Below are 24,540 nucleotides of genomic sequence, written 5' to 3'. Positions count from 1 at the left end.
TAATTTAAGATGAACTAATATTAGCTTAATGTAAAGGAAAAGTTTTTTTTAACTTCCACTTTGAAATGTTGTCTGGGAAGAGAGAGAATAAGGGACAGAATGAAAAGTTTGAAAATATATTATTACTTTATTTCCATTCCTAGCTATAATTTTTCTTCTAAATTTTTAAAGTAAGTAAGTCCCACTACCACATATTTTTTTTTTCAATACAATCGATTTCAACTACTCTAAAATAGCCAAAATGTAAAAAACGTTGTTTTCAGTTGTTTCACTTATTGTTAACTTCTTATTACACCATGTTTTAATTTAGTTACTTAACAAAATACATTTATTTCTTATTTGAAAATATATTTTTAAATAAAACATTCGAGGATTTCTTTCTTAAACTACATTTTAAGAAGTTCACTTATTGACAGAATGTGAAATATCAACAAGGCATAATACATTCAAGAGAAAGATATAACAGTACTTACTGAATGACCAAATTTAATAAAGTTTTCGGGAAAGTGAAATCTCGAATTCAAAATTTTTATAAAGTTTCTCATGGATTTACTTTCCACAGAAAGATCAATAAGTAGGAAAAAAATAAGTAAGTAAAATACGATCTTGTTCAATACAACCATACATTCTGTTCTTATCAACATAAGGCTGTACATAAACAAAAGATAATAATTGCGACCATAAATGGCAAAAAAAAAAAAGAATTTTTCCTTTTTTTTCTGTTAAATATCTTTATTTAGTAAATTAGAAAAATAAGAGGCAAAGAAAATGTGTTTATCGAAACTTACTAAAACAACTGCTCCATATTTAAAAAACAAATTGGTCGTAAATAATTAAATAGCCCTAAAAAAAGAAAAAAAAAAAAAACGGAAATGTCTCTTTCACTTGCTTTCCTCATATCCTTAATCAGAAAAACAATACCGATTCTTAGGATTTAAAGGTTCGCATAAAAAAGTGTAAGGTTTGTACAAAACACCAAAAAACAGCAATTCTATGGATCTTTAAAAAAAGGAAAACCAAATTAATCATTAATTTGATTTTTTTTTTTTTTTTAAATTAAAAGCTCCTTATTTTGCCGTCTTGTTTCTATGAATTCTGAAAACTGATAGCTAAAGATGGAGCAAAAACAAATGAACTATGTACATATAAACAGCATGGAGTAATAGTGAAAAGTTTGAACAAAAAAAAAAAAAAACGGAAAACAAGAAAAATGCTAGAACCGTAACTGTCATACTGACCATAAATGACACATTATAGACAAATTAGGCTCCTGAAGAAAAGCAATGAAATTATCAAGAAGTATAACAAATTTTTTCTGTAACTGATCGATCTTACACTTTTAAGAGGCATAAATTTGTTTTAAGAAAATGATAATAATAATGGTTTGTCTCCAGAACTATTTAGCAAGTATAAAATCGATCAGATACTTAGAAAAAAAAAGGTAATCCAAAAAATTCATCAGTATATAGATATAATAAGAAATAATACAATAATTACAAAATTCCATTACGTTAAAAAAAAACGCTATAAACGCAGTTTAAAATCACTTATTGGGCTTCATACTTTGAGATCTAAGTTGCAATTTGTCATTTTCAATTTGTAATGCCATTCTCTTGGGAATGTTATCAATAAGTGCTGACCCTATCATTTTAATAAGCAGCGCACCAGTTACACTATATCTAGAAAACTTCTAATAATTAAAGTTTTAAGTTAAGAAACTATGTTGAATCTTCAGTATCTCGAGTTGTTGCCGGAAGTTGTCGGAGACTTAGAATTCCTATAATCCGTGGCTGATGATTGCAAGAACAATAATGACGGACGTGAAAGTTGCGGTGATGCAACTTCCGGCACTGTTTCAAGTGGACCAGTAACTGTTGCTTTCTTATTTGTTGTCGATTCAAATCCAGGAGAAGGTTCACGTGAACCGAAACTCTTCCGTTTCATGCCACGTCTTTTTACAAGTAGTGGAGCTGCAGCAACTTCCATTAGGTGGAATCCCTCACGGTTAGCATTCAGAAAAGCATTGATAGTTTCGTTAAATGTTTCCTCTGAAAAATCTTATACATACTCTATAAATTGAATTTCCTTATAAATACTCTATAAATTGAATATTTAAATAGAAGAGATAAATAAAAGCCACTTTATGCTCTTTTGATCACAGTCAACACCATTTATGAAAAACAAAAAATAAAAATTATTTAACAAACCTGTGTGGGATTGAGATCTTAACAGTGTTGTCGGAGTCTGAAGTGGTGTTTCATTTTGTGCAGCAGCACTTAGCAACCATGGGTGGCATTGTAGTTCATCCAAAGATAAACGCTTTGTTGGATCAACAGTTAACAGCACTTAAAAATCAATTTCAAAAATTTCAACAATCACTACTATTTACATGAAAAGGAAGATGATTTTCAATATTACATTCTTTCCTAAATTTGCTAGCAGATTCGTTAGCAATTTTATTGCATATCACTAACTGTATTATCACTTTTGCAATACATGCAAAAAAAAAATATTATGTACAGTTCTACTTTTGCTAATGTAAATACTATCAAAACTAACAAGTAATTAAAGTCTTTGCTTCTGTACTGATACTACGCCACTGGGATGCATCAAACGAGAATTCAGCATTTCGAATCCGTCTCATAATATCGGTTGCTGACTCATATTTGCTACGTGCATGAAAAGGTACGTTACCACACAGCATCGTGAACTAAATTTTTATTCTTTCAAATACGTTTAAATATAGTGTCATATGAAAGATAATAATATTCTACATTAGCTTCGACTGAGTTTTAAATTTCAAATTATGAAAACATTATAGAGAGTTAGCAGATTCTTTAGCAATTTTATGGAATTGACTTTTACGAATACATCATTTTTTTTTTTCATGACTATTAAAAAAATCCTTCCAATATCTGATAAACTAATAAAATTGAAATATTTTCGTACTACAAAAAATAAAATGATACTTGGCACCTAAAACAAAGCTGATCTCCACCACAAATGGTTACACTCAAAAAAGTAAAAATATCCAGCACACGAAAAAAAAAAAAAAAAACAGATGAATAAATACCATAACTTACGAGAATAACTCCAAGACTCCAAAGATCACACTGTTCATTATATTGTGGCAATTGATCATCGCTCTCAAGAACTTCTGGTGCCGCATAGTGCAAAGTGAAGCAGGGAGTTAACAAATTGTCTGTTGCAGATGGCAGAAGACGGGCAAACCCAAAATCGACTAAACGCAATTTTGCCTGCGGTTCATTGCTCTCAAAAAGAATATTCTGAAAAGAAGCATCTATAGACAATAAAATCATTACAATTTCACAAAGTTATATAAAACCAGAAAGTGTTAAGCATTTTAGGTCAAAAATTTTAAAATATTCCTCCAACTACTCGATTTGCCTCAATGATACAATCACTGAATAAATTCAAATTTGAATCGTAAAAAAAAATGATAATCTGACAGAAAAAATTCTAAATATGTTCCTGACTCATTTCAATTCGTAACACACACACACACATACACACGCCATACTATTCGTTGTTGAAAAAGTTGATACCTCTGGCTTTAAATCACGATGTACAACGTTTCTAAAGTGAAGATAGGAAACCGCTGATACGAGCTGCTTCATTATTTTACCAGCCTGAGCTTCCGTAAATGTTTCCATTTTTTTAATTCTAGTCAGCAATTCTCCGCCTACAAAAAGAATATTATTTTATAAGAAATAGGAGCTTCATAAATGTTAAACAAATGTTAACTTCCAATTCAGCTTTAAATCGTAACAAAAATCTAACAGAAATTTAGTACTGCAAAATTAGAGTTTATGAATTTTTAGCTTAGGAATGATCTAATTCAAACTTTCCGATAGAATCATTACGTACTAAAAACCAAAGCTCCTTTAATCTTATATTTATCGAAAAGAAATGAAATATGAAAGCCATAAATGTTTCATGCACTAAGAAAGCGTAAAACATCTTATGTGTTGCAGCTTCAGCATTAACTTGTAGATTGGAATTTTTCTAATAAACAAATTTGTCATCTTGTTGAAGGCATTAAGCAGCAGTACTTTCGATTTAAATTTATATTACACAATTTTTACTTTGTGAAAGATATAATATAAAATGATTCATAAATATTATTATACAGAAAACTTCAACCAAACCTTCAAGTAATTCCATTACCAAATAGATATGCAAACTATCCGACTGAACATCAATGAGGCGAACAATGTTTGGATGTCCACCTACTAAGTTGAGAATGCTCGCCTCTCGACTTGCCTGAGACTGAAAGCGTTGAGAAACTATTTTCACAGCAAATACAACTCCATCCGATAACCTCTCACATTTCCTGGAATATAAATTGAATTAATTTTATCAATTTTTTTGCCATTCAAAATAAAATTTGTCATCTGAAATATTTAAAATATCCAACTGTCCATATAGACAAACGTAAAATTTCCGAATCTTAGTGATTTCAGAAAAAAGTAAGTCTTAGCATGCCTCGTCCAAAAATAAATTCCGATTTTTACCTGCAAATTGAAAACGATCCTTTTCCAAGAAGACCACTTTCTGAGCGATCCAATTTATACTTAGAAAAGAAAGGTGAAACCGAAACTAGCGCTCTGAAATCCTCTGCCAAACATTCCTCACCAATTATGTTATTGTTAGCAAACATTACTGATGGTGACACAAACGAGTAACCCTGGAAGACTATACTATAAGCAACAGTTTTAGAGAAAATTTAACTGCTGTAATTTCATAATTTATTCATATAAAAAATTATCCCAAAGTCCGAATTTTAAACCATTTATTCAAAAAAGTTGTATTTAGAAACTCATAACAAGCAGAAAAAACCAAAAAAAAAAAAAAAAAAAATACCCGAAAAAGATTGCGCGTATCAAGAGGAGTATCAGCTGGTGAATAGACTGGCATCTGATTTGTGAACTCTGGAGCGAAATTGGTCACATCTATCTGCAGTTTGAATTTATAACTGTATCACGTTTTATGAAAAAAAGTTATATGAGAATCCTAATATGATAAAAACTAACAATTAGTATAGTAACAAAAAATTTTCCCTCTATGAAATTGAGAAGCTAAAGCCAGGGTGCCAATTACTCGACTATAATACCACATACCATGAAATCCAGAAAGAGAAGCTCACATCGTTTGAAATTTTTGGTACAATTGGTGGTTCTAACTCATGCCGTTCACATTGATGCCAATCAATATCAGCAAGAAAAAGATGATTCTTGATTTCATCAACACCATTTCTGCCCAAACGACATCGTGCTGATTTTTCCAACAAACGACTAATGAAATCCAAAGCGAATTTATTAAAGTTTCGCGGAAATGGTACAGGTTTTGTTAGAATTCTTCTGAAAATGATATGATCAAATTAGTGTTATCATATGCGTGTAACTTGTTAACATATGCATGTATTCACTGCAGCTTTTATTTTATGTTAACCTATAGATGGTTGTTGTTAATTAAGAAAACTTTTACCTCGCAATATCTCTACTCGTATTTGAATGTCCATCAACTGTGAACGGTGAACATCCTGTCAATAATTCAAATGCAATGACACCTAGACTCCACCAATCCACTGTCTCATCATATCCTTCTGCTGTTCGTTCTACTACTTCTGGTGCCATGTATTCTATGGTACCACAGTACGAATTTGCCCTGTGTAACTAAACCAAATTTCAACAATGTTTAAGTAAAATTAGACATGTTTGTCGAATAACTACAGCTCAATGAAAAATAAGTAAAATTAAATTGACTGATTCCATCACAGTTCTAATTACTGAGAATTCTTAATGCTAGGAATCCATGAAAAACAAATTTTCAAGCGACAAGAAAAGAAAAATGTTCACCTCATTATCTTTCAGCTCCTTGCTCAATCCAAAATCTGTTAATTTGATATGTCCATTTTCATCCAACAGAACATTTTCCAGTTTTAAGTCCCGATACACAACTTTTTGCTGAAAACAAAGTAGCTTGGTTTAAGTAACTTATTCATTCTCAGTTAAAATTCTATCATAATTCCAATAATATAATATCAACTGACTAAAAAATGTTGAACTAAAAACTTGAAACTCTACTGAAAATCTATAAATCGTAAACTAAAGTTCTCGAAAGTATTATTGACACTAAGAAATCACATTTACCTTGTGAACACTATCAATGGCAACCACCAATTCAGCAATATAGAATTTTGCTGACTGCACATCAAATGATCCTTTATTGCATAAATGAGTAAATAATTCACCACCTTTGATGAATTCTGCAATATAAAGAAACTAAAAACTCAAAATATGATATAAAATACAAAAGGTTGATATATTAATTAACAATACTTTCCATTCTTTATAATCCCTCAACATTTTTGACTACATAATTGTAAATCCTACCCATAACAATGTGTAGTTTTGAATCGGACTGAAATGCATAGATCATTTCAACCAGGAATGGCAATCCTTTGAGGCGTTCCAGCACATGACGTTCGGATAGCGTATGTTGCAGTGTTTTGGCTTTTGTCATAACACGACTTTTACGCAGTACCTTCATTGCATAGATTTTTCCGTGGTCACGTCCTCCGACTTTTCGTGTCAAAAATACTTTTCCATAAGCTATAAAAGAAACTTTGATAATGTGGGAAAATTTTTCGATCAATAATAAATATAAAATCAAATCTTAGTCGAATTCTATTAAATCCTCCTTAATATTAAGCATCAAAGAGTGGCTGAATGAACATTCATGTTGTCATTCAAAACTGAAAAATTTCTACAATTCTAATGGCTTCATCACATAATCTATATGATTCTCTAAAATTAGCAGAAAAAAAAAAAACAGATGAAGTTAGCATAATTCTACAAAAGAAAAGAAAATCGTTCAAACCTCCTTTTCCGAGAACTCGTATGAGTATAAAATTCTCCATGTTCACTTTTTCCTCCTCCCATAAATCACTTTCCATCGATCCGGACGTTGATGTTGACACTGAATTATGTGACATTTCCCTGAAAAAAAAAAAAGGCTACAAAATCGAATACATCAATAAGGATTAATACAAAAATCTCAGGTTAGTCAAACTGAATAACATCCACAAAATATTTTGTAGGATAGCATAGATGTAATGAAAGTTATTAATAATAATATCAGAAGTTACACAGACGTAATTTCTGATATTATTAATTATATCTATCCTTTAGTTGACAATATTACTGTTATAGAATTAATGGCAGAATTGCACATAAAAGATATCCTTTTAAGACAATAATTAAAATTATATTACAGCCAACAATTATTGCATTTCAACATTCTATGCATACTAGCAAAGCTGCCAGTCAAAGCTAAAAATCAAAAAGAAAAAAAAAAAAGAACAAAAAATACATTTAATCAGCAAAAAGAAAAAACAACGAACATTAACTGATACTAATTTATGATTAACTATCAATGATTATCTTTGCAATATTTTCCTTAAACATATATCAAGCCTCAGAAATAAACTTTCTGGTACTTCAACTTCATTCCAATAAAGTCTCCACTATCTTACATTCAAGTTTAATTATCGGTGACATAATGTCTCTGCAATCCGACATCCAACCTTAAAACAGTACCACTCTTAAGCCTTGTTTTTTTTTTTTTAATTGGCATCCTTTAGTTTCATATCAGTGCAATTTTTCCATTCAAGTATTCTTTATAGTCTCATAATTCAAGTAATTTCACCACTGTTTCATAAATCCATTTAATAAACTGTTATGACCTCAAATCTTTTCATATATTGAAAACGTTTCTTTCTTTCTTTCTTTCAGCCACTAAATAGTTATTTTCATTCTTCATCGTGTTAGCTTAATATGATATTGTAATTTATCATTTTCCCATCTCTTTCGGTCATCTGCATTGATGATAATTCTTCAGTGAGCTTCTTATCTGTTTGGTCATCACTCCCAGTGATAAAAAAAAAAAAAACAGATATGATAATAACACTGTAAACAAGCCTGATTATCAATGACTCTCGATTAGTTGTTATCCTCAATCACTCTTCATACCATTCATATCATCCGATCATTTTCATCATTTTGTTCGTAAATCCAAATCGATCGTTGTGTTTCTTTTTTCAAAATTAAGAACCTCATACATATCTTCTTCACCTCTTACAGAACAAAATTGATGTGATACACAACTGGATCAGTAATTCTAATAATTTCAAGTCTTGTATGATATCCCTAGCAACAGCCTAATTCGACTTTTCTAGTTCCTCTTCTGCCCATATTCGATGTCATCTCGAGATTTTTAATAAACCCTAATATATCGAGAGGTCTGACCTGTAATCAGAAGATGGTTCGCGATGAACAACTTCTGTATCATTGCATATCATATCATATCATATCATCTATCGCCTAAAAAGCTATTCCAGTACCTCTACTAAACTTAATCGATGAGTAGTCAAACTAGCAATGCAATTTGTTGATAACTTGCTTCAAAACTTAGTCTCACACATGTACAATTTTTAGTACAGCCTGACAGTAGAAGATTCTTTTAGCATTATCAAAATATGCGATAAAAGCAATTTTTCAACCATCCATATTTCCTGAGAAGTTTAATGAGGAAAAATTCAATATCTACTTCATATGTACTTCATATCAAAACACTCATTACTCACTGATAACATGAATAAAAGAAATGCTCAATTCATAAAAGTTGAAAGGGAATTGTTAAAAAAAAATAATCTAAAATTCATCTTGATCCAACTATTTATTGTTTTCCATCATTTCTTTCCAAAAAATGTGATAAAAATATATGATAAGAATTTAAAATTAAACATTGATATGATAGAGTAAGACAACATAACATAACAGGAAATGATGTCTTTTCAAGCGGACTAAACCAGAAAAGAGTAAAGAACAGAAAAATTGTTTTTTTTTTTATTTAAACGTTAAAAAGGGTATAGTGAGTGATGCATTGCTATGATCACGGCAACCAGATGGTTTCACCGTGAAAAAGACATTTTACAAATGAAATAAACTGTAGGCTAACTGGTTAGTAACAAGGACTAGTTATGAGATAGATAGATGGATGGATGGATGGATGGATGGATGATAATAGTATGACAGGAAGCTTAGTACTCTTATTCAATCCTTTCTCAAACAGACAAAATGATTCATTTCATAGCAAAAAATGTGTCATTTCAAATTACTCGTCACTTCTCATATTACAGGGCAAAAAAAAAAAGCTATCATAATATTCACATCATTAATTATTCATTCTCATATTATCTAAACTTTTATTGAACAGTATAAATTATTAGATGAAATTTTATGCTTGATAATTGAGAGAAATCATTTCTGCATACTATACCAAAGGTACAACTTCTTCCTCTTCCTCTTCCTCTTCTTACCTGTATTAATTTGTATTGAAGATGAAGGAAAATTGAACAACTAAATATATAGATACAATAATGCATTTGCAACATTTTTATCAATATTAATCACAACAGATATGAATACTACATTTAGAAAACATTATAGAAAGAAGTATATAAATATGTATATGTATATAGCATTCTATTAAATATTAAACAATTTTAATTATGGATAACAGATGATAGTTCTTGAAGGAAAGAAATCAAATAAATAAAACTAAAATGAATGCAAGCGATGATTAGAGTAATAAATGGACGACAAATGATACCATGCGAGAGGGACCGCCAGAGTATTATTTTATTTTCCTCATACACTGACAAACATCTGCACAACACCGCCCTGTATATAGCGACATTTCCTGGCCTATGTATTATAGATGGAACAAAGAAGGATGAAAGATGGGACTTAGCATAGAGATAGTTAGAGAGGCCAGCCGAGCAAACTGAGACTAAGTAAGTACATTCATTTAAAATCATTAAAATGCAGAAAATTGTCTAACCTGATAAAGCGTGAAGAAACGAACCATTTTTAGACATCATTGAAAACAACAAGACAGGATGCATTTCCTGAAAGAATTTTTTCTTTTGTTTTTGTCTTTTTTTTCTTTTTTTTTTTTTTGCGAAATTTCACAATTTATCAATCTATTTTCAATTTATAATGCACAATGATTTAACAAAATCACTATGATTATTTACTGATTATAAGACTAGCTAAAAAAAAAAAAAAAAAAATTGAGAGAAATTTTAAGAAGAAATTCATAATTAAGCTAACTGAATTATGTGAAAAAAGAAAAAACCAAAAGAATTCATATGAGCTAGTATAAATTTAAACTAGCTTTAATATAAATATTTTTTGTACTACATTCAATTAAAATTTAGAACTTCAAAAATGTTCTCAATCATTTTAATTTAATGAAATAATTCAGAGATAGAAATGTTAAAGTTTTAATCTAACGAATTCTCAAATAAGCATTCAGCTACATTTGCTTTTCCTCTTATAATAATACATTTTAATCTTCCTTTACATCTCTTTCTCCTCGTGATCTATTGTGAATCTAAAGTAAATGAATAGAACAGAGAATTATAAAGAAATTAAAAGATTTCAAAGTGCTAAATTAAAATAAAATAAAAACTATTTTAGAATTCTGTGGAAAGCTCAATTAATAAACCAGCAGAAGAAAGGAAGAATAAAAAAGTATATAATAAGGATTAAAATTAAAACGTAAAATAGATAGATAAAATGGAAGTGTCTAAACAACTTCTATAAATTCCGTTTCATCAAATTACTACCAAATTAAAATTAATCGAAAATTTGTATATTTTAAAAGGAAAGATTCACAGACTAAATTACATGGCAAATTTAGAATTTAAACAGCATTTACTCACATTCAGACTTAAATCAAAGTCCATTCTTCACATAAGATCCTTCCTTGGGTACTTTCAAAGAATGGACCAAGCCCAAAAAAGTAATGTTAATGAAGGACATCAATGAGTGGGAAGGACAGATAAATACAGAAATGTTCGAAATGCAATTAATTTCACTTTCTCTTCAACCTACGCACTAAGCACTTCATAAAAGTAATTTTAAAATTAAATGCTTCGAAATGAATGCATAAAATAAACAGGAAAATATGTGAAAGAATTAAATTTCTTCAATTATACTTTTAATACTTAACCAATTGGCAAGAAAATTCCGCGTAGAATAGATGAAAAACGTTTGCTCAGCAAATAATAACTGGTGAATCCTGAAACGTCCAATAACATTAAGCATTTACTGCAATTCTGAGAATTTTAACAGAGTGATTTCAGTTTGAATAAACGTACGTGAGTAACGTAAAGGGAAGCACACGCAAAAAATAAAAGACGTGGGCAAATAGTTACGCAAAAAAAAAAAAAAAAAAATAAACTTTTGAATAAAAAGTAAGACTAACAACATGATCAATCGATGTCTTTTTATTGGTGTATTATATGAGAATAAAAAAAATTTAACTGAAATGAAATTATTTTTCTTTTCTTTCTTTTTTTTTAACGAAGTTTAAGAGAGGATATGAAAATTTCAGACTTTTCCGCAGTATGCGCAAATGTTCAGAATGTAAGAATATTACAGTCTTTCTTCCACTTTTCATGATAACTTGCAGAATAATTAAAAAAAAAAAAAAAAGAAGTAAATTCAAATAATTTAAATCAAAACGCATTCCCTGGCAAGTTGCCAACTTTCAATGAAAATGACCATTTTGCAAACTTTATTTGAGTGAGTTAGTTGCACGTTGCATGCTGCATGCTGCAACCTGATCATAGATCATCTTGCAACATGCACATTTGCATAATTTATAATTAAGTATGAAATTTATGTAGCATTTGGATATTTTCAACAGATATCTCTAATTATTGTAATGAAATCTCATATAAAATTACTTCATTGATTTATTCCCTAATTTGAATGTATCACAGTAACGATAAGTTGACAAAAATTTGCGTAAAAAAAAAAAAAAAAAAACGATTCGCGAAATTTTTAGAAATTTTTCATTTAAAAGAATGCAAATAGATTAGATGTTAAGATATTAAGATTAATTGATAGGAAATAACAATGGATTTAATGATATTTTTGTAAAATAATAAATTATTAGAAAAAATATTGATTTGTTCTTTGATGAATTAATAGTTATATTTCTTAGCATTATGAATATTGCAATTTATGGAAAAGGTGACAATTGACGTGGAATTTATATGGATCGCTGTGGAGGATTGCGTTTACGCTTAACGGGTCTTGCACTTCTTGCATTTACTGCAATATCTAATCAGAGTTACTTTCATCTTACTCTCTTTATACTTTCACTCTTCTTAAATGCAACATTTGCTATACGACGAGTGTTAACACCTATTGCAAGTGCTATTACTTTGGCTGCAATCTGTTTAGTATTACATTTATTTTTACTAATTATTGTACAGATTACCTATGTACAAAAAAATCTCAGCATTACTTTCAAAAGGTTCATCTTTGTTCTTTTTTACAATCTTAAGATTTTTCATTCCAAAATTTAATCATACTTTCTGTGACAATTTTAACAACCATTGTAAATTATTAAAAATGACAATTTAACAACTATTATAGTTACGAATTTGCAAGAATTTTGTAAAAGAAACAACCAAATTTATTGATTTAAATGAAATTTGTATTCTGTTTTATTTTCCTTTTTAAATAGCTGCAATAAAATAATTAATATGATCCAAAATTCTACAGCATAATTTGACTGAAATATCACTTACAGGATCTTAGGATTATCATATTTCTTCTGTTCACCTGATGCTAACAGTGAATGTGAAAAGCATTCCTGGAATGTTTATGTCGGAGTTGTAACGGAACTTTGCTTGGCAAGTGTACTCTTTTGGGCCAGAAGGTAAATGAAACCAGTTAATTTTTGGTTGTTATAATAAAGTATCAAAATTAGATTTATACGAAGCGTACGAGATATACGTAGGTCAGTGAACAATGAGATTTCAATTGGATCTACTTTTTTTGTCTGTCTTTTTATGGTACTTGGCATAGTATAATTGCCTATTCTTTCAAAAATAACCTTTCAAAAATAAAAATGTTACAATTCCTAGCTTCGGGAAATAGAATAGTTATCTCTAGTATGTTAATACGCCTCACTTTTTGCAGAAGATCATTTTCACGGATAGAATATACGGCCGAATCACAAGTAGAATCGGTTGATTTAAAGCAAATATATCTTTTGACACCAATTTCAATAATTTTTTGGGCGCTTCTCTTTCCATCATGGTTAGATTTTCTATGGATTCTTGCTTCATGGCTTTTATTCTCACTGATTGGAGAAAAGCGTCATCGACTGTCAGCTGCACCCTTCATTTTAACATTTGCTTCAGTGAGTTTACTTTTTATAGGCCAATTATATTTTCGAAAATTTAGATTTTAAATAAATCTTGATCTGTGCTTTGGAAGCTGTTGAAATTAAAAGACTATAATTATTGTCTGTGATTACACCATAGTTTTGATGGGGCTTATAAATGAAAATCTGTTTGATTCCTAATATTTCCCTTAACCACTAGATTTTGTTACATCAAATTATTAATTTTAAAATTTCACTGACCAAAAAATTTTAGATTTTATTATTACTTCAATATATTTCTGGCCTTATGAATTTTCAAGGAATTATGCTTGAAAAACTGGGGTTACATTCTGGAGTAGGACCTGCTGCTTTCTATCCTTTACTAATTAAGGTATGTTAACTGTGAAGTTTTCAGTGATGTCTATTGACATTTGATAAACAATGACGCATAATTCAGCCAACTTTTAGCTTCTCATACATTGTGATATCCATTGTAGAGCACTGATAAGTTTTTTTTTACTTAGTATGATAATTATATTCGTCATAAAAAAAGGTTGGTTTTACTTTCAGTCACTTTTAGTACATAGTGAATCAAGATTATGACTGTCATCCGTCATTATCTTCATTTTCAGTTATAATTTTATAAATCTGGAAATGTTTCAGATGTTGCTTTCTATACCATTTTACATGATGCGTTATTTTGATGGGAGATACCTAGAAGCATTTAGTACATTTGAAAACTTAGAAACAGAAACAATTCCGAATGCACCTGCAACATCAATGCGATGGCCATCTGTTACTGCAGCTTCTCTGGAAAGTGTTAATCACCTGGAATGGGTCGTACCTTATATTTGCCTTTTTACATGTAAATTTTCTTTTTTTCATGGCTAAATAACATTTTTTTATCTGATTGAGAATTTCTTTTTTTTCTTGAGGTTTTTTTTATTTCTTAGTGCCATTTTTAGACAATTATTTTTATATTTTCCGAAATTAGGATAAAAATTTTTGCTGCTTTCTAAATTCAGATTACAACTTGTTTTTCTTTCTTTCTTTTTTTTTTTTAGTTCATCATATTTTACAACTTACAAATAATTTTAGCGAATTCTAGGTATATTATATGTTTGTTTACAATATATGTATATTTTAATCCATGGTGAATGGCTAGTGCTCAGTAATTATCAGTGGTTTTCTTCTGCTGTTCGGCCTTTAGCATCTGCCGTATGGTTACCCTTCTGTTTCATGTTTCTACTGATTTTCGTTTACATGAAAAGGTTTGCATTTTTCTGAAATGTCTCCGTTTTTTGCTTCGGCTATCAAAGTTTAAACTTTTGTTTTCAAAGTTTTTTAAGATAATAAAGGGTAGGTTGTTCAATTCTATTTATCTATAAAAAACTTTAAGACTGATGAACTGCCATGTATAAAATTATAGTACTATTTCCTTGTTTCAGTAAAATTAATAGTTTTTTCTCTGGGGTGCAATTTTTTACAGTTTCCTTTCCTAAATTTCAATTTTTTGTTTTAAATCATTTTTTTTAAAACCTTGTATTAAACCTTGGATTCTCATTGAGATTTTCACTTCGTTTAATTTCGATTATAAAAATTTCTTGAGAATTGCAATTTTGAAAATGTTAAATTTGAAAAAAGTATTGTTCAGTCTTGATACCTCAATGGATGTTCTAAGGAAGTCTACATCTATATTTGCTCGTACATTAGCGACAAGTTATGATACCTTAATAGCGGTATCGTTATGCTGTTTTGCTGGCTATAATTTATCGATAGCTGGAATTGTTTTACTAATGTTATCGCTGACGATCTTTATCACTGCTGGGCAGAAATGTAAGAATACTTCACTTCAGTACTAGGATTCTTTTCAGTTCTGGAGTAATTATATTGTCAATAGAGTATTATTAAGTTTCAGTGTTATACTTTTAAAAATTCATTCATTTGAGTATGTTGACAGTTAGTTCCTAGCATTTGAACTTTAATTTGTTTTACTGAATTAAAAAAGAAATTCAGCTATGCTTTAAATTCATATGTTATATTTTAGATTCATTCAAGTTCCATTCCATTCCAGGTACTTTGGCGTGTTTGGCAACTACGCTACTGCTTTCAGTTCAATGGTTAATGTCTTTTGTAACATATTCCTTTCATTTACCCATCTACATATATCCACAAAATTGTACATCCGGGCATGAAGTCATTATAGACCATAATATAGCTAAGTGGTTTGGATTCAGTCTAAATCAGGTTATTGTTCAGCTTCAGATATTTCTAAATTATAATATTGGACTACGCCTCACAGTTTTTTCTCATCAGCATTTTTAGACCTGGCCAGTAATCATACTTTTATTAATAATATCTATGCGTAGTGCACTTTCGGAGGAGGAGTCGAAGTGGCTGATCGAAGTGCAAAGATCTGATGCTGAAGAAGTGAGTCGAGTTTTTTCAATTAATTTTACACTTTCAGTGAAAGAAAAATTCTTCCAACTAAAGAAATTATTTATATTCAATGCAAGAAAGTTTCTAATCGAGATTCCATTGCTTCTCTCTATCATTCACCTTTCTATTTAAGAGTGATAAAATTTCAGGATGCAGCTTCTCTGCTAAAATTCCTTTTGAAAAAATGGATGTATAAATTTGGTGTTGAGGTGAGTGGAAAGTTTGAATGAAATTTTTATCATGTTTCAAAAGCAAATATAGAATTACTCATTTGTTATCTTGTTTTTTTTTTTTTTTTTTTTTTTTTCGATTACTTATTTGATAGTTTTTTATTTTTGCAGAATTTTCTCCAATATGTTATAAAATTCAGGTTTGCTCGATCGTAGGAGTAATATTGGCATGTTGTCATCATGACATATTCGGTCTTTATTTCTTAGTAGTGGTTTCATTTTTGCGGATATGCAGAAGATGGCTGCAGAAATTAGTCTGGTCTTCTTATACCAATATGACATTGACAGTTTTGATAATTGAGTATTTATTCACACTTGGTTTGCCTCATCAGGTTGCTAATTCTATTAATTTCATTTCAGATTGTTGCAATAATGCAACTAATTCACTGTGAAATTTTTCATCTGTATAAGAGATTTAAATATTTGTATAAAAAAAAAAAAAAAAAAAAAACGTTTTCAGTTCTCTCATTGCCACGATTACTTTTGGAGTGAGTGGAATGCTGAAGTAAAAGAATTCTTTGTTTTATCCTTTACTATATCATCATCTCCAAAATTTATTGCCGATTTCATTTTTCTTTTTTTGATTTTGATACAGAAGAATGCTTTTAATAGAGAGGTTTGTATATAAGTTTTATTTTCATTTCAATGCATATGTTTAGAAACTAAAAGTTTTTTTTTTCTTCCTTTTTTGCATTGAGTATGGAGCAAATGAACTGTAAAACTTATATAGTTTAACAGATCTTTAAAAAAGTGGTGCAAGAATTCAAAATATTCCACACTTTTTACTTCAACATATTTTCATAGAAATACTGATAGTCATGAATTAAATGAAACGTTGCATTCAGGAGGAACATCTTGATGATGACAATACGCCGTTATCGGAGGCTGATTTCAATCAGCCAATTCCAGCTTTATACAATGATTTTATATCCACAAAAGGGTAAGTGTTTTGTTTCGAATTTATAAATTTTGATATTTGAAACTTGAAGTTAGCAGTTTCTCAAAATTCACTTTTTTTTTTTTTACTTCCTAGCACTAACTCATTAATTTTTCAAATTCCTCTTCTGTTTAGAAACCTTTTGGCATACATTCATACGGCAGTCTTTCTGTATTCTCATTGGGTATCGATGATAATCATCTTAATATGCAGTATTAATGATGGTACAATACTAAGTTTCGGTTACATTATCGCAGTATTTCTATTTATGTGGAAAGGAATTTCGCTTTATGCCTGTCATTCATTCAAAAGTGTTCTTATCTATTGGAATTGCCTCGTTTACTACAATATTTTCCTCATAGCTGTTAAAATTTTATACTTGGTGCGCGCGAGAATTCTTTTTTTTTCTTTAATTCTATTTCAAAAATTTTCTGAGTTTGTTACTTTTCACCCTTTGGGTCTAATATATGTTTTAACATCTGAATAGCTTGGCCCAAATAAACGCAAGACTGAACTGTTAATCTTTTTTATCTTGAAAATTTGAAATTTTTTTTAAGGATGCGTTTTGCAAATTTGGTTTTGCTTTTCCATGCTGGCTGGAGCGAGTCATTGGACTTCGTTGTGTTTCTAACGAATGTCCTGGCTATTACAAAAAAACAAGTCTGATCTATGATGTGATCTGTTTTGTTATTCTTATATATCAAATGCGTGTGTTCAATTCGTGGTACTTCCAATTCGTCATTATGGATTATAGGGCAGATAGTATTCTTGGTTCAAGGTTTGTTTAGAAATAGAAACTTGAAGAGTTTAGATCAATTTTCTTTTGTTTTTGTGTGCTATAAGTTACTTTTCGTGTCTCTCACTTCATAATTCTACAGTTATAGACCAGTGCTTCAGCAATATATATTTCTTTACTTCTTTATAGTTTTATCTCGCAGTTATTGTTCTTTCATGCATTACAGAGGAGGTCAATTACTTCTGGAATTGAAACGACGTGAAACGCAAAAAAATAATCGGCGATTACAGAGTAATGTTAGGTGTCTTTGGATGATGATTGAAGAAGAGGATAAACTTGCGCCGGTTTCGATAGGATCTCCTCCTCAATCTCATGAAGAAATTAAGAGGTAAATTGGAACTCGTGCTAATTCGAAGAAAATGCTCAGATTACTTGAAAATATTTGAAAAAATATATTTCTTTATAGTTCTGTTTCGCACTTATTATTTCATTATTTATAGGTCGGGATATTATCACCAAGTAAGTGAGCGCTTCTTCCCTCTACCAAATTCTGATATTAATTTTGAACAGGAACAAACTTCTTTCTTAATTTCCCATGAATTTGAAGAAAGCATTCGTGAAAACCTTGATACTACTACTATGGTCGAGAAAACTGTTGAGGTAATGATTTCCGAAACAATTTGAATGAAACTAATGCTGTTTTGAAGCATTAGCATTACTCTCTAAATAACAAATGGAACATTAAGATATTCTAAGATTGTTCAAATGCTCAGAACTTTTTTCTACTGCACAAAGATAGATTTCTACCTTATTACGCAAGTATTTATCGTCAGTTGCTGAAATTTTTGATGAATCTCATTAAAAGTGTATTACTTTATTCATAAAATGGAAAAATTAAAAATCATGCAGTGGTATAAGTACTATTAGTACTACTGTAGACTCATATATAAGCTGTATTATTCCTGTAATAAAATCTTGTCCATTAAAAAATATGCCTATTTAGGTTCTTGATAGCGTCAGAGTAACCATGATGCACATCTTTCAACTTCTGAATAATCCCGAGTGGCTCTATCGAATTTCCAAAGGGGATGCTTTTGTGGCGCATGTTTTAGATAAAGATAAAAAGCGTATTAAAGCAGTTTTGAAAGATGTAACGTTTGTTATAGTAATTAAAATTTCCTTGAGTAATAACTGACTGTTTATTGTAGTAATTTATTTCTTTATGTCTCCTAATAAGAGAATTTTCTTTTATCTATTCAGTAACTTCTTTAGAAACTATTTTAGTAGCAATAATTTTTCGTATATTTAGTAAATGAAACACATTTTTTGCAGCGATTAAGAATTGCTGATACGGAGGATAAATTGCGTGAACTACATAAAGATCTAGTTGTTCACGAAGATTTTCAATCAGTAGCTTCTTCAAACATACTTTGGAATGAAGCATTAAGTGAATATCGCGCTATACATCCTGCATTTAAATTTCTTTACTGGTCAGTTCAAAAATTTTCTCATTTTCTCTGTTGCTTATTTCATTTACATTGTAAGGAAATAATCTAGATAAAGTCAGATTTGACCGGTAATCTTTCAAAATGACCGATAATAATAAGAGATGATTTACACATATAAACACATATAAATCTACACTTATAAAGGTTGCTTTAGTTGTATATATAGATTCCTGATATAATTTCATATGAAATTATATTCTTTCAATCGTATGAACATAAAATCATATATTCATTTCTTAGATAGAATGGCTCAAATTTTTATTTTTCAGTTTTTCGCATTCGATTATAGCCCAGTCACAACTTATTTGCTTCATATTAATGCTTATTGTACATTTATCTAAATCATCATTAATCAGTTTTCCGCTGCCGTTAATGGTTTATCTTTTTCGAATTCTGTTCCATTTTTTTTGAGGTTTCAAGTACTACAGAAAAGTGCAGCCATTGTTTACTGCACATTTATGCAGATTTCAGTTAAAATCTATAATTCGATTTATTTTTATATATTTTCTTTTTCTAATTCAGTTTTGTTTAAGGTATTTTTCTGGGGAGTTCTTGCTATTCCACGTCCACCGAAATCTTTTTGGCTTATAACTGCTTCCTACATTCAATTTCTCATCGTGTTTCGACTACTGTTTTGCAACGAGCTAGTTTTGGCTTTGATTGGTAAAAGAAACATTTCGGATAATAATCCATTTAGTATTCAAAGGTATGCTGTCTTTCTTTTTTTTTTTTCATTTCTTACCGGTCGGTTATGCTATAAAAAAATGGGTACAAGTATCCAACAATACTGATTGTAGTGTAATCATTAATAAAAACATTTTGCAAAAGTCTTTTGTAATATGTAAGATGCATAAAATCTTAGAGAATAGTCTTTTTGGCATTTGGTTATATACAGCATTTTTTTTTTGGTAGGTCTCAAAATACTTTACTCGATAAAGTGCAATTGAATGTCCTTCATATTTCTGAACTTTCCGATGTTGAGAACTTTCCAAACCAAAAAAAAAAAGCAATAAATGACTAAATTTATAATAACCACTGAAATAATGCTTAATATTATTAGATTGCTGGCAATGGATCCAGATATTAATGGATCATACTGGGATATAGCTTTACTTGCGATGGTTTTCTTTCATCGATATAAATTGCTAAGACTTGGTATGTGGCGTAATGATTTTCAAGTACGTGAGCAGTACTTGAGTTTGGGCGATGATATTGTGTCGGAAGAAGACAGTGAAAACATGGGTGAGGTGCGATTACTATTTTCTTAATTAGTGTTTTGGAATGATTTGTATAGATTTAAAAAATCCTTTAGTCAATGTCATGCGAAAAATTCTGCAAAGCGTTGCTGATGAAGAAAACTCAGTCGTCTATGGATTGGTATCCATGGATGGTAGGATGTGATGTGCTCTGTCTAATACTTATATCCTTTTTCTACTCGATGATAGGACAAGGTGGTTCCGGAAATGTGCTACTGGATATGCAGGTAAACGTATAGTAATTGCTAATTTATGCTCAATATTGCTGCTAGTTTTTTCCTCTTTCTTTATTTTTCGTCCTTAATCTATTTTGATTTTTTTTTTTTTTTTTTTTTTTTTTTTGCTGGTAAAAAAGATGGTTTTTTCAGAAGTGAATTTTTGAGATCATCAGTAATGCCAACTACTAACTAAACATCGCAATGTTGAAATATTTAAAGGGTAAAATCGAACTGAAAGCGAAACTGAGAGGGAATTATATTTGTTGGAAGTAGTTATTGCGTAATTTATTTCGGTTCCTTTGCAGGTAGCAAGATTACCAAGATGGTTCGCCTATACTTTAATTTGTGTATTTGTAATTATGATAGTCGATCGATGGCTTTACTTATCTAAGCAAACGAAATTTCGCTTCTTTTACTATATCTCTCTCGTTGTTTTACTACATGTGGTCATATTTTTATTTGTTCCCTCTATTACAGGTTACTTACAAATTTATTCGATTCAGAGCTTGAATTGGGCTTAACATGTTCTTTTTTTTTTTAAGACTTTGACTATTTTGATGATTTCAAAAACAAATGTATTAGTTAATTTTTTTTCTTTTCATTTCAGATTTTACTCAGAATTAGCTTTTTTTTTTTTTCTCTCTGCAGGAAGTATGGTAACATGGAATAGATTATCAATTTCATTATATCTCATTAAAAGTGCATATTTGCTAATGAGTGCGTGGCATATGCGAAATGGTTATCCATCTGTGATGAATCGTGATATATTAGCTAGTGGTTCTGGAATTTTCCGGCTGATTATATTAAAGATGTTCGGCTTTATAACACCTCTCAGAATTTAATCATCTTCTATCCGTAACACTCCTAATTTGCATTTAACGAATTGGCTAAAAGTTTTAAAGAATGATGCGAAAAAATTACAGGTTTTGTTAATTTTAATTAAATTTATATGCGATATATATATATTATTATCAAATCCAAAACGAAATACTGATTTAGTTATCTCAACATACCATTTCTTTTCGAACTCCGAACAGTTATGGATTGGACATTCACATCGACGGCTTTGACAATGGCAGATTTCATTCGAATGGAAAATTATTACAACGAAGTAGAGGCACAGCACTGTTGGATATTGTTTGATCATTGGCTGGATAATGTAGTTTTTTTCTGTTTTTTTTTAATGTTATATACTTTGAAATATAAATATTTCTGTTATGTTATATACTTTGAAATATAAATATTGAAGTTGCGACATTAGCAGGCAGTTCTTATAAACCATTAATTTTCGATATTTTATATAACGTTTAACTTCATTTTTCAAAATTGTGCAATAGAAACAAAATATTTCAAGAATTACCTTTACTTTTATTATTTTATCTTTTCATATATTAGAAAACTATTTTAAGTTTTTTCTGTATAAAAAAGTTCAAATTTTAGTATTTCCCAACGCGAAAAGGTCGACCGACGCCAACGTCTGGAAAGTTTTTTAAGGGTGTCTTATCAGTAGTTATATTGATAGTGATCATCCTAGCACCTATATTGCTTTTTGCATTTTTAAACAGTTTTGGAACAAGAGCACCACCGAAACGTCTTCATTTCAAGGCATCGATAGAGGGTTATCCGGTGAGATATTTCATGGAATTGTTTGGAAAGTTTTAAAATTTGAAATATCAAATATCAGACTTCTCAGAAGTGGTTTTATAAAAATTAATTCTATATCAAATTTCCAAAATTGAGAGAGTTGAACGGAAAGAGAAGTTTGATAATAAATCCGTAAAATTGTATCAAAAAGATTGACTATTGTCCATTGACAAAATGTGGAACGGAATTGTTATATAATGAAAAGTTCCAAATTTGAAATTAGAATTCAATTTTTGGCGGATTAAAATTTTGCAAAATGCAGTTTCTCTATTCAACTGATGCTGTATTTAACGATGAGACGATGCCGCATTTATCTACGCATAATATGCAAGCTTTGGTTAATGAATTGACGAATCTGGAGGAAAGTGACATAAAACGCAGAGCGCTGTCTTTCATCTCAGATTACACATTCAAAGATGTCTTCTTGATTAATTTGACACCCGATTCGCTTCAAAATTGGGATATTTCTTTGCCGGGAAAGAAACAACTGGTAGCGAAATTACAATCTTTGAAGGTATCATTACACATGAATTGATAGTTCTGATACAATAACACTATCTCTAGAAATGTCAAAATTTTATGATTTTATTTTAGACAACACAAATAGTCTTCGAAATATCTCTACTTCGACCTGTTGGTTCCACACAACGGTCGCATGAATTCATCCTTGCAGCAGCATTAACTTCAAAGCAATCAAAAATATTTCTTGATTTGATCAATGGCAACATAACCACTGCTAGGATGAGTTTTCCACTTGCTCAATATTTACTTGCACCTCCTAATGGCCATTTACAACCAGCTGATGCCATTAATTTGGCATTGAAACGAATTCATTCCATGAGCACATGGCAATACCATGGTGATTATTGGAGTATTACGTAAGTTTTCTCTTTCTAAACTTCTAAAACCTATAAGTTGTTTTTTTTTTTTTTTTTTTGAAGAGAAATTACGTAGGGTTTGTCATTTTGAAAGTTTACATCAATATATCACTTCAGATGGGATCAGAAGTTTGTGATATTTGTTGATCGAGTAATACCATCTTGGATGAGTATTGTTGTTGGTTCAGGTGGTATGGTCGCAATGTATGTTGCTGTTATACTGGTTGTTGGTCGTTTTGTTCGTGAAATTGTACGAACGCCAATACATAAGGCCATGGTATTTTTCATCATCTTTTAAGCTTTTTCAATTAAAAACCTGAAAAACCCGAAATTGCGATGAATTAAACTTATAATCTCAAATTCAGCCTGAATTTTATCTTCAACTCAGTATCGGGCTTGCTATTTTTTATATTCATAGAATTTTTGTATTCATCTTACTAATAATTGGAGCCAGTAAAAAAAATATTGATTGTTTTGTCTCTCATATTTTTAAGCTATAAAGCTTCTTTACAGATCGAAAATATCCCAAACTGTGAGAACCTTTTACGTCTGTTCCATGACATATATGTAGTTCGCGAAAAACGTCAGTTTTACTTGGAATCACGTCTATACGGCAAACTTGTTTTTTTGATGCGATCACCAGAAACTCTTATACGCTGGTGTCGATATCGTGTGAAAGTTAAAAATGAGTGAATTATAAATCATTTCATTGAAGAATCCAAAATTCCCAAATGAACTATTACCCCCTCCGTTTATATTTTAATGTTGTAAATCAATATTTAATATGATTTAATGCTGTAATTAATGTTGTGATATATTTCAATATTTTAACGTTGTGATTCTAGGAAATCACTTAACATAGGAAAGTTTTTTTTTTCCTATCGTATCTGTGTTATTTATTTGTTTACTATCATTTATCAATGCTTTCTAATTTTATTTAAGTGTGTTTTATTAGTAGCAAATATAATCCACTGTGACATTCATGGGTTTTCTAATTAAAGCTGAAAAGGAAGGACAGGATGGGATTATTTGAAGAAATTCACAGCATAAAAGATGCTACTATTAATCATTTGAAATTCACTTCACTGTTATTCTTTTCAGTTGATCCCTTTGCTATTCTTGCAAGACTGAAAAGAGCATTACTTCTCGAACAGAAAAAAAATTAATAATAAAACTAAAGTGCGGAAGATAACCCCTGTGCGGCTAGCATGTACACAATCAAAACTTCTGGAATACTTTTGCGATTTAATTGGAATTATCTTTTTGACACCAAACCTTGAGTCCTTAACCGGGAAATCTGATATAATTTAGGAATTGCAGTTATTGGTTTTTATTTTCCCTTTCAGAACGCTACAAACAATATACTTGTATGGTTTGGAAAAACTATTTACATTTTCATGTCCAGAAGTCGATTAATTA

The 24,540-nt window shown here is 30.1% G+C and overlaps 2 protein-coding genes and 1 non-coding gene across 3 annotated transcripts; 2 read left to right on the top strand and 1 right to left on the bottom strand.

Annotated features, from left to right (window-relative positions):
• Positions 1–1,731: 1,731 nt before the first annotated feature.
• On the bottom strand, positions 1,732–7,018 carry Bma-rskn-2 (Protein kinase domain containing protein; the record flags this gene model as incomplete). Its single annotated transcript, XM_001896778.2, has 14 exons — positions 1,732–2,048; positions 2,208–2,345; positions 2,560–2,710; positions 3,084–3,287; positions 3,567–3,703; positions 4,170–4,354; positions 4,536–4,708; positions 4,885–4,977; positions 5,168–5,381; positions 5,509–5,696; positions 5,880–5,987; positions 6,174–6,289; positions 6,417–6,635; positions 6,904–7,018. 14 exons carry the CDS (start codon positions 7,016–7,018, stop codon positions 1,732–1,734), a joined length of 2,358 nt encoding a protein of 785 aa, XP_001896813.1.
• Positions 7,019–9,932: 2,914 nt separating this feature from the next.
• Bm16767 lies at positions 9,933–10,019 on the top strand. Its single transcript, XR_006228088.1, has one exon. It is a non-coding gene; the product is annotated as an Unclassified non-coding RNA Bm16767 (non-coding RNA).
• Positions 10,020–12,154: 2,135 nt separating this feature from the next.
• Bm11405 (Uncharacterized protein) lies at positions 12,155–23,814 on the top strand (the record flags this gene model as incomplete). The annotated part of the gene is made up of 31 exons (XM_043079638.1): positions 12,155–12,417; positions 12,697–12,825; positions 13,089–13,311; positions 13,550–13,666; positions 13,939–14,140; positions 14,384–14,546; positions 14,930–15,111; positions 15,350–15,522; positions 15,601–15,705; positions 15,864–15,923; positions 16,085–16,276; positions 16,405–16,560; positions 16,790–16,884; positions 17,017–17,263; positions 17,439–17,659; positions 17,844–18,005; positions 18,118–18,277; positions 18,621–18,767; positions 18,950–19,107; positions 19,395–19,500; positions 19,659–19,831; positions 20,186–20,372; positions 20,438–20,608; positions 20,905–21,076; positions 21,248–21,410; positions 21,599–21,758; positions 22,040–22,225; positions 22,506–22,757; positions 22,838–23,121; positions 23,239–23,398; positions 23,635–23,814. 31 exons carry the CDS (start codon positions 12,155–12,157, stop codon positions 23,812–23,814), a joined length of 5,349 nt encoding a protein of 1,782 aa, XP_042935572.1.
• Between the last annotated feature and the right edge of the window lie 726 nt (positions 23,815–24,540).

This window comes from Brugia malayi (genome assembly GCF_000002995.4).
Source record: "Brugia malayi strain FR3 genome assembly, contig: Bm_v4_Chr3_scaffold_001, whole genome shotgun sequence".
NCBI lineage: Eukaryota > Metazoa > Nematoda > Chromadorea > Rhabditida > Onchocercidae > Brugia > Brugia malayi.
Note: the sequence above shows the minus strand (reverse complement) of the source record. Positions and strands in the feature narration are given on the sequence as shown.